A 10,317-nucleotide genomic window follows, 5' to 3' on the forward strand; every position below is an offset into this window, starting at 1 on the left:
TTTTACATTCTGAAAATACAACATAACTTTCTCTGGTTTATTTGTTAAAATACATCCATGTACAGAAAATGGTTTATCCTAGCTCTTCACTTTTTCTGGCTCTTGCTATCCTGAGGCATCCAGGATCCTGGCTGGAAGGTCTGCCCCGTGCTGGTGGGGCCCTCCGAGGGCTCTTCCTTCCCGAAGTGTGGAGCAGAGGCGTGCCCTTTGATTTGAGTGTGAACAGGGAGAGCCAAGAGTTCCTCTTTACTTAAGAGTTTTTCCTTATAAAATTCCTCGCTTTTTATTTTTATGTCTTCTCTATATTTTTCATTCTTCAAGATTTCCTGCATGCACATATACATGGAAGAAATTATTAAATTTCAACAAGGAAATGCCCCACAAAAGCAACAGATTTTAAGAAAATAAAGTGCCCCAATAAGAACAAAAATGCATATTATATACAGGGTATTTGTTTTGTAATTAGATACAATGTGGTCCTACATAGGATACATCAGAAAAAATATTTGATTATCTGCCAGTGTTCCAGAAAAGAATCTAAACAGTTTTGCCATCATTATGATAGGAATAACCACCATAGCGACGTATTTACCACCCAAAAAGTGAAGTATGACACACAGGAAATATAACATGAAACATAACTGTCACTCTCAAAAGATTTTTCTAGGTTTAGCAGCTATTTTCTGCCTCCAACTAGTCATCAGTGACACTACTTTTCTACTGGAAATGAAGTGAAAGGCTGGCAGGCGAGAAGCCGTACCACTAACTGCAATAGACAGTACCGGGTAACTTCTAAGAGCCCCTTCCTTCTGTGGTTGCAGACGCAGCCCTTCTGAAGTTCCCTTCTCCGGCATGTGTTGAAACGAGGAGGACAAGAGTGGGGTCAGTGGACATATTGTGCACATACTGGAAATGCTGCTTCAATCAGTGCAAACTGCATTTGTGTTTCTCTAGTTATTCTCAAAAAGAACATCAAACCTTTATTATGTTTCCTTATCAAATGCACAGCCAACGATTTTAAAAAGCATTGTTGGCATGTATGCTAAAAAAGGCAATTAGACTTCTCCACACACATCCTGACTTCAGAGGTGTTAAAATTTGAAAAGGTGCATGTTAAAACAGAATTTCATCTTTATTGATTTTTCATCTGTACTGACAATTGCATCAGCATGGATCAGATTTTTTGTTCTTTCCAATTTGATTTTTTAATGTCTCATTAAAGATACATATTTTGTTTTACTAAAAAGTGGGAATATTAGAATATTAACTAATACCTCAAAACAAACAATTTCTCAAGTTATTTTTTAAAATTTCAACAGATTATCCTCTAAAGGCAATACTTAAGCCTCTTTAAAGGATGATACAGCCTGGAAAGGTAAGTCATTTAAAACAATGGTTTCTACTTCAAGGAAAAAAAATTGGAGCATCACAAACTTTCCGACATGACCAGGTTGGTTCATCTAATGAACTGTCCCCAAGCACACGTGTGGGAAAGAACAATTTAATGACTGTTCTTGTTACTTGCACAAAAGCGCAACCCTGTGGATAATTAATAACCATAGGAACTATGTGCTCAGGGTAGGGAACTTCACTTTGGGTGAGGCTGGTTGTAGAAAAGTCAGGCTTTGCCTTTAAGACACCTTGTAGAATCCAGGAGAGGAAAATCTACTGGGATAATAACTGCCTTAATGGTCTCTTGGGGGGTTCAGGAGCTAATAATGAGTACAAGAAAGAAGAAAATGTTCTAAAATTGATTGTGGTGATTGTACAAATATTTTTAATATGATTGAACTATTGAATTGTGAATTATATACAAGTACAACTTTAAAAAGTAATTTAAAAAATTACCCTGTGGAATTCTTGGGTGAGTTGAACATGTCCACAAAGACAGTTCCTCAAAATGATGACACTAGAAATCTTGAACTAGTGGTGGTAGGCCAAGACCCTTTTTCACTTCCTGTGCCCATGACACTGAACAGCCCTGTCTACACACATGGAAGCTCCTTCTTTGGAGCAGAAGGGAAGATTCAGGACCAATTTAAACTTGCGCTAGTAACCATCACAAATAGCAAGAGGCGTCTCAGAAGCTGGTGTGGAGCTTGCTTGGTTTTGGGATAGGCCAGCCCCATGGCCCATGTGACTTCACTAAGTGAACCTCTACTGCGGTAGTCCTGTAGCTGCTGCAAGCCTTGGCCTTGGGATAAGTTGAAAATGGAGAGCAGAGAGCTGGTCTTCTCATTCTCCTGCCCATAATTCCTCTAGTCAGCTTGGCGTCAAGTCAGTCTCTTTCCATATAACAGCTACTTATATTAAGGCAAATGAAAAACCAATCTGAACATGTTCATTATTTTCACATGATGACGATGGATTAAAGATTGCAGACTTAGAGAACAGGAAGACTACTTAAAAAAAAATTTTTTTTTTCTCTTTAAAAACGAAAAACAAAACTTAATTGTCACCAGATCCCTGCTAACAGCTTCCAGGAAAATTAAACAACATAAATCATTTATGAAAGGAAATCTAGTCTTCTAAATATTTGGGATTGACAAAAGTAGTTGTAGTGAAGTGGAGAAAGTAGGAATTTTCAGACTAAAGATAAACAGAAATCATCTCTTGAGAACATCTGTTATAGAGTAGAAACTAACAATGCAAGGGTTTTTTTCTTTCTGTGGAAAGATCACCTTGAATCTCAACATGTTTATCAATAAATTGAGCATGTTTCACTGTTTCTGCAGGGATAAATCAAGAACAAGGGTTTTTGGTTTTTATTTTGGGTTTTTCCCCCCACATAAATGTTTATATTTTTAAAACATCGTTTTACATACTGCTTTTCTCCTTGTCAATAAATATTTTTCTTCAACATAAAACAAAGTTGGCTGCATGGTATTTTATCCCTTGTATGTATTTATGTATCCACTCCCCATGTTGCTATTTCCAGTCATTCACTTTAAAGTTTCCATTACATAAATAACATTGTGATGACCATCTCTAGAGAATTCTCTGTGCACAGCAATGATCATTTCCTTGAACAAACTTCCTAGTTGTGGCTCACACTGTTGACATATTTAAAGGTTTGGGATACATATATTCAATCTGCTTCCCAAAGGGCAGGCGGGGAAGGGCCACGGGCATACCCACAGACACACTGTGGACTCGAGCGTGTTGTTGAGGTGCATAATCTTCATGCCTTTAGCCTGAGACATGAGTGTCTGGTTCCACTAGAAGGTCTGACCCTATATTTCTGTGCATAGCCCTTCCACTAGGGAAATGCGACAGGGAAGTTGACCTTTAATTTTTTTTCATGAAGGTGTTCTCTAAAATGAAACTCGGCTTCATCAGAGCAGATCATGAGGGAGCCAACTGACTGCTTGCAGTGATTTAAAACCACCACTGTCTTCAATGCAATTTTTTTAATGTGGCAGAATTTATATTATCTTCCTTCTATTTAATGGCACTTTGCCCCTTTACATTCTTCTTCTATTCTGCTCTTTTAGACTTGTGAATTAGGAACCACCATCCTAGAGGTTCTAGAACTTTCCTGAAGTCCAGAAAGAGTCCTCCGCCTAAAATGAAAAACCAATGGTGTAAGAATTGCACGGTAGACCACGGAGGAGCAAACAGCGTCCTCTGCAACAAAGACTTCCCACTTTGTAGGCAAAACGACAGCTGATAAAGTCCTTTTTGAAACTACCTCATGTAGCCACATCATCACGCCCAAAGCCATCCCCCTCCCATTAAAAAACAAATGATGGAGTCTTCTAATGGCTTGATAGATGATGTTTGCTTTCAGGGTCATAAGAATAGCACCATGTCTCCTCACTTTGGGAAAATTTCAGTTTTTGTTGGGTACTCCCTCATCCATCCACCCATCCATCCATCCATCCATCCATCCATCCATCCATCCATCCATCCATCCATCCACCTATCCATCCACCCACCCACCCACCCATCCAAACTATCCTTCTCACATGGTTAGATCTTCCGAAAGTTTCTGCATCTTTCGCCAACGCATGTCTGTTACTGGGATGGCCATCCTTGCTGCAACTGGTTAATAAAAAGCGTGCTTTTCTGCTTGTCCCTTCCTGTACTACACGTCTTCTTTCCCACCGCACAAGCTGACTTGTTCCCATACATTGTGTCTGTCCTCTTTCGTATGCATTCTATCAAGTGCTACGTCTCCATTTCTTTTGCTGCTCCTGCCCCATCATCTTTCTCACTATGCAATTGTCATTTCCCAGGCTCTTTACTTCTGCTTGGCACACTTGGAACCACCTTGATTATAATGGTCACAGTCTCGCATTTCTACCTTGCTGCTCCCTCTGCACAGTCTGTTAGCACAGTTGTAAAAACATGGGCTCTGGAGACAGGCTGAGAGACAAATCAAACCCAATGCTGGCGAGCGAGTTTGGACTCAGAGCAACCCTGGAGAACAGTCAAACGCAGGACTTCCAAAGCTGTAAATCTTGACATGTAAACTGCCTCATCTTTCCCCCGCAGTGTAGCTGGTGGGTTCAAACTGCTCACCTGTGGACTAGCAACCGAATACTTAACCACTGTGCCACTCGGGATCCTTTGAAGACAGATTCACTTAACCAAACTTACTGCCACAGACTCCTTTCCGACTCGTAGTGACTGTATAGGACAGGCTAAAATTGCTCCTGTGGATTTCCGAGACAGTGACTCTTTATGGGAAGAGAAAACCTTGTCGTTTTCCCATGAAGAGGCTGGTGGTTTCAAACTGCAGACCTTGCAGTTAGCAGGCCATTGAGTAACCACTACCCTAGACTGTTGTCATTAGGTGCTGTGTTAGTCTAGTTAGACTAGAGAAACAAATCCACAGAAACATGTATATGAGAGAGTTTTATAAGTGTACATTAAGAAAGCATCCCAACTCAGTGCTGTTCAAGACCATAAGTCCAACATTAGCCCATATGTCCAACATGGATCTACAAAGTCCTCCTCAATCTCACAAAACACATGCAAGGTCACTGACTGCAGGAGGAAAGCCGACTCAGTGAGTGTGTAAGCATCTCAGCACTGGCAGGGGTCTCCACATGGCTGCTTCAGCACCCAGGGCTGCATCAGAGTAGGTCCATGTGGCATCTCCTCAGGGATGTCTGGCAGAAAGTAAGCCTTGCCAGATGAAGCATGGAACTGGCTAAGGCAGCTGCACCCTGGTCTGACCATCAGAAAGCAAGAGACCCGAGAATTGGAAAGGTGAGGCTCACCGAGTCAGTTATCTCCCTGCCCTTCAATTAATCCCACATGTGTTTATTGGCCAGGTTGGCACAATGAACCTTAACTATCTCAGGTGCCTTCAACTCAGTTTCGACTTATGTGCAACATGGTTATAGCCACTGTGTCAGTCCATCTCGGTGAGGGTCTTTCTCCTTTTTGCTGCCTGTCTACCAAGCAGGAGGTCCTATTCCAGGGACTGGTATGTCTTGACAATATGTCTAAAGTGCACAAGATCAATTCTTATTACCCCTGCCTCTAAGAAGCATCTGGCTCGACTTATTCCAAGACCAATTTTTTTATTTTCTTGGCAGTCCATGGTACTTTTAATATTCGTTACTAACACCAACCATAGTTCAAATGCATCAATCTTCCTTATTCAATGTCCAACTTTCACATACATATGAAGCAACTGAAAATACCTTAGCTTGAGTTTAGGTGCAAATTAGTTCTCAAAATTAACATCCTTGCTTTTGAACACTTTCAAGAGGTCTTGTGCAGCAGATTTACCCAAATGCAACGCACCTTTGAGCTCCTGACTACTGCTTCTATGAGCATTGGTCTTGGAACCAAACAAGATGAAATTCTTGACAACTTCAATCTTTTTATCATGATGCTACTTAGTGGTCCACTTGTGAAGATTTTGGCCTTTTTACATTAAGTTATGATCCATACTGAAGGCTGCAACCCTTGATCTTCATCAGCAAGTCCCCCTCACATTCAGCAAGCAAGTTTGTGTCATCTGCATTTCTCAGGTAGTTAATTAGCCTTCCTCCAATGCCTATACCACACTCTTCTTCATATAATTCAGCTTCTTTGACTCTTGCTCAGCATACAGATTAAGACCCAAATATACAGTGATTCAATTAGCAGGCATTGCCTTTCAATTGTATTTTAAATATGAAGGGACCCTGGTGCGTAGTGGTTAGAGCACTCAGCTGCTCACTGACTGCTCAATGAGGCGGCAGTCTGCTTCTGTAAAGATTTATATTCTTGGAAGCCCTATGTGCAGTTCTCTCTGTCCTAGGGGGTCAGAATGAGTTGGAATCAACAGGATAGCAGTACGTTCTTGTTATAAATATGACCAAGAATTTAAAAGAAAGATATATAGGAAGAGGACAGATATGGAAACTATTAATATGAACCAATGGAACTTTTGGAAGTGAAAAAAATGCAATATCTAAAATGAAAAAAATAATAGTGGGCTGAGCAGCTTGGAAACTGCAGAAGAAAAAACAGTTTAAAAATAAGGCAAAAGAAATCCAAACCAAAGAAAAAAATCCTTCAGAAAGACGAACAGAGACTTAGTGAGCAGTGGGGCCATATCAAGCAGTCTAACATAAGAGGAGGCTTCCAGAGTTCGTGGAAGAATGCAATCAATGGATAATAGAATCTTTCTGTGAACTTTTTGATGCTCCCTCATCTATGTAATTGGAGTCACAAAAAGATAGGAGAGGGAAGAATGCCATAACTAAATAGGAGGGCAACTAAAAAGTATTGCTATAAAATCACCTGTACCTTTATTCAACAACAGCAACACCCAATGGGAAGCTATTGGCTCATGACATCATCCATCAAGGGGTTACCCTTCTGAAGGTGGTGTTTTCATTTCTAACCTTTCCCAAGCATCCTGGTCAGGAGCCCTGTTGGCATAGTGGTTACACACCGGGCTGTAAGATATGTAGTTCGAAACCACCAGCCTCTCTGTGGGAGAAAGATGAGGCGTTCTATGACTGTAAACAGTGACAGTGTTAGAGGTGGCGACCGAGTGAGCAAGGGCTCACTGGCAGGGAGGTAATCTGAGATGAACTCTTTGCCTTGAATTGAACTGGCCCAACAGGTTTCATCAGAAGCCACTGATTGGAAACATTTTAAAAGGCACCTTAACGAGATGAAGACAAGTTTATTACCGACAGTACTTGTCTTCAGTCACCAAGTGATTAAAGACAGGTATAAACACATTTTGTTTGGAATGAACCCGTGCATAAATGAGCCGGAGCCGCCTTAGCAATCATTTCATACTTACCCTTGTCTTTGCCCAACAGATAAGCAATACACCCGCATACCCAGGCCAACAGAAAGCAAGCTTGAAAAAGGTAAAGAAACCAGAAGCTTCCCAACATCAGCTTGCTGAAAAATTAAAAAGAGAATGTCTTACAAGTAACCACAGGGGGTGGGGGTGGGGGAAGGATATTTACATGAGGGAACTTCAAAAAGTTCATGGCAGGATTCCATTATCTTTTAATTCAATTTTCCCACAAACGTTTTGAAGCCCGCTCAGAAAAGAAACAAAGAATCAAACAAAGTTTGAATTAGAAACAGTGTAAGCTATAAGACAACAGAGTAATTTAAAGGGCAAAAAACCCCCAAAAAAACCACCCTCTCCAATTTCGAATCTTCTGTACAATGCAGATATCCTTCCACTGGAAAGCAGTACCAAGCACATTTTCAGTTAGATGAATCGGAGCCCATTTGTCAGAAGCAAACCTCAGGAAGTAAACAAACGATCAGAAACTGGAATGTTAGTACTTCAGGCTGATTGGAAATAATACGAGAGGGAAAATGAGCCTACATAAAGTCTAAACACCACTGGGAGAGATTACAAGGAAGGACTTCACCGAAGAGAAACATGCCGGCTTTTCTGGGAGGGGTGGATGTCCTGGCCTGGTGGCATGCCCATTCCAATTTCTTGAGCACATGAGCATTATCATACTGTCTTTTGAAATGACTGTTGTGGATACTGAGGCTTATTATGATTGTGCCCCCAGCAAGAGACTTTCTCAAGCTTTGCAAAGTTATCAGTGACCATCTATTTCAGGAGAAGCACACCCTGAAAGGCAAGAAGACGATCATGACCATATGCAAGGCCCACGTTAACAGAGCCGTCTGAGAGGGAGAGACAGTGCCTGATTAATGCCCTAGCTCCACTCGACTGAAAAACTGCCAACCAAGCCTCCCAAGTTTTTCACCATTGTACAGGCTCCCTGGCGTGGGAGGTGGAGCAGGATGCCCACAATGGCCTTTCTTATTTGTTTGAAGATAAGCCAGTGGAGTTGATAATGACAATGTCAATGGGAGAGTCACATTGGAAAGTCCCCTGAGTTGAAGTATTAAAGAACATCATTCTCAACCAATCTTGAAGAAGAAGAGGAAAAAAAGTCACGTGGACAACAGGGAGCTCACAAATTGCTCATTTTAATTATTCGTTAGTACCCAGATCTGCATTTCAGAACTTTCCTTAAATATATTTCCTATGAATGATCATTCTTCCTGCTCATTTCAACACAGCCAGGAAAGTACTGAGGTGGAGCAAATGTGCTTGGGCTTGAGTTGTTTATAGAGTCTGAATATTGGGAAAACATAAGCTCATCTGTAAAAAGTATGTATTCAATGTTTGAGTATATATATTTTTTGATGTAAAGATTATAATATAAACTACAATCATCTGTGAAGGATGATACTGAAAAGGAAAGAAAAAAAGAAAAGAGCTCTGGATGCCTTTAACAGGTTCATTTTGTTTTTGTAACATAAGCAATTAATGGTTATTTTTTTGTGGACTATTCATTAATGCAGTGATATGAACTCCAGGCCTCAAAGGCTATACCTCTTTTGCTGTGGGTCCACCCTGCTTTAAGAGCTCTTGTGGTAGTGGTACTGTTGGTGTATTCAGTGTTCCAAATTGCTATCTATATGTTTGGCAATGATGAAAAGCCTTAACAAGTTAATTTCCCCCTTAATTAATAAAATCATGGCAAAGAAAGCAATCTATTAATTATGTAAAGTAATGTAATCTGTTGATTGACCTATGTAATATGATCTCTTCATTAGTAATAACAACCAAACAGTGTCATGGAGTCTCTCCCAGCTTATGGTGATCCTGTAAGACAGAGTAGAACTGCCTCTGTGCAAGCAGAAAGCCTCTATTGCCCCCCTGGAATGGCTGGTGGTTTTGAATGGCTAACGTTCGCGCCAGCAGACCCGTGTAGGCTCCCTAGTGATGATGCCACTAGGGATCCTGACGTATAGCACAGACATTAGGTTCTTTCCCATTTATGTATCCAAATCATTCTGTGTCTCAGGAACCACACTTGAACCTGAGGTGAGGCAGTTAACAACCATGAATCTATATTATAAAATAGAACTGAATATTTGGGTGTATATCTAAGAATACAACAAACAACCTTATGAATACTACAAATGATAAGTTATCTTATACTAACTTAAGATGTGGAAGACATCAGAATAACATAAACAGAGAAAAGACTGAAGTTCTCAAAATTTTGTTTTGCTTGGATCCACAATCAATGCTTATGGAAGCAGCCATCAAGATATCAAATGATGCACTGCATTAGGTTAATCTGCTGCACAAGACCTCTTAAAAGTACTGAAAAGCAAGTATGCTACTTTGAAGACTAAGGTGCACCCAACTCAACAGTTGCTTCACATGCATGTGAAAGTTGGACACTGAGTAAGGAAAACCAAGGAAAAATCCCTGCACTTGAATTATGGTGCTGGTGAAGAATACTGAAAGTACCATGAACTGGCAAAAGAACCAACAAATCGGTCTGGGAAACAGTACAGCCAGATGCTCCTCAGAGGCAAGGATGGCTTTATGTACTTTGGACATGTTGTCAGGAGAGACCAGTCCCTGGAGAAAGACATCATACTTGATAAAGTAGTGGGGCAGAGAAAAAGAAGCAGCCCTTAAAGAGATGGACGGACACTGTGGCTGCAGCAATGGGCTCAGGCACAGGAACGATCGTGAGGATGGCGCAGGACAGGGCAGTGTTTCCTTCTGCTGAACATAGGGTTGCTATGAGTCAGAAATGACTCAGTGGCACTTAACAAGATAATAGTATTTTTATAATAGTGTGCTTATTTGTGTGATATAAACAAATAAAAAAGAAAGATAGCCTTTTCATATAATTCTAAATAATAGTCCTTAACCCTGTTTGTTTGTTTTTCTCTTTAAGCCTCAACCTAGTCAACTGATAATTCTTCTAGCAAAGAATATTTCAATAATACTGAGTTAGTTAATTGTGCCAACCTGGCTGATAATCACATGTGGGGCTAATTGAAAGG

The 10,317-nt window shown here is 40.5% G+C and overlaps 1 protein-coding gene across 1 annotated transcript in view; it reads right to left on the reverse strand.

Annotated features, from left to right (window-relative positions):
- The window catches only part of NDUFAF2 (NADH:ubiquinone oxidoreductase complex assembly factor 2), a 211,543-nt gene continuing 201,226 nt past the window's right edge, over nucleotides 1-10,317 (reverse strand). Inside the window, exon 4 of the mRNA XM_004703705.2 lies at nucleotides 1-326. Within this exon, the coding sequence (XP_004703762.1) occupies nucleotides 87-326 (240 nt within the window). The 3' untranslated portion in view covers nucleotides 1-86. The remainder of the gene's footprint in view (nucleotides 327-10,317) is intronic.

The sequence above is a fragment of the Echinops telfairi genome, unplaced genomic scaffold (assembly GCF_000313985.2).
Source record: "Echinops telfairi isolate 266 unplaced genomic scaffold, ASM31398v2 ScPeMD7_7469;HRSCAF=8507_1, whole genome shotgun sequence".
NCBI classification, from domain to species: domain Eukaryota; kingdom Metazoa; phylum Chordata; class Mammalia; order Afrosoricida; family Tenrecidae; genus Echinops; species Echinops telfairi.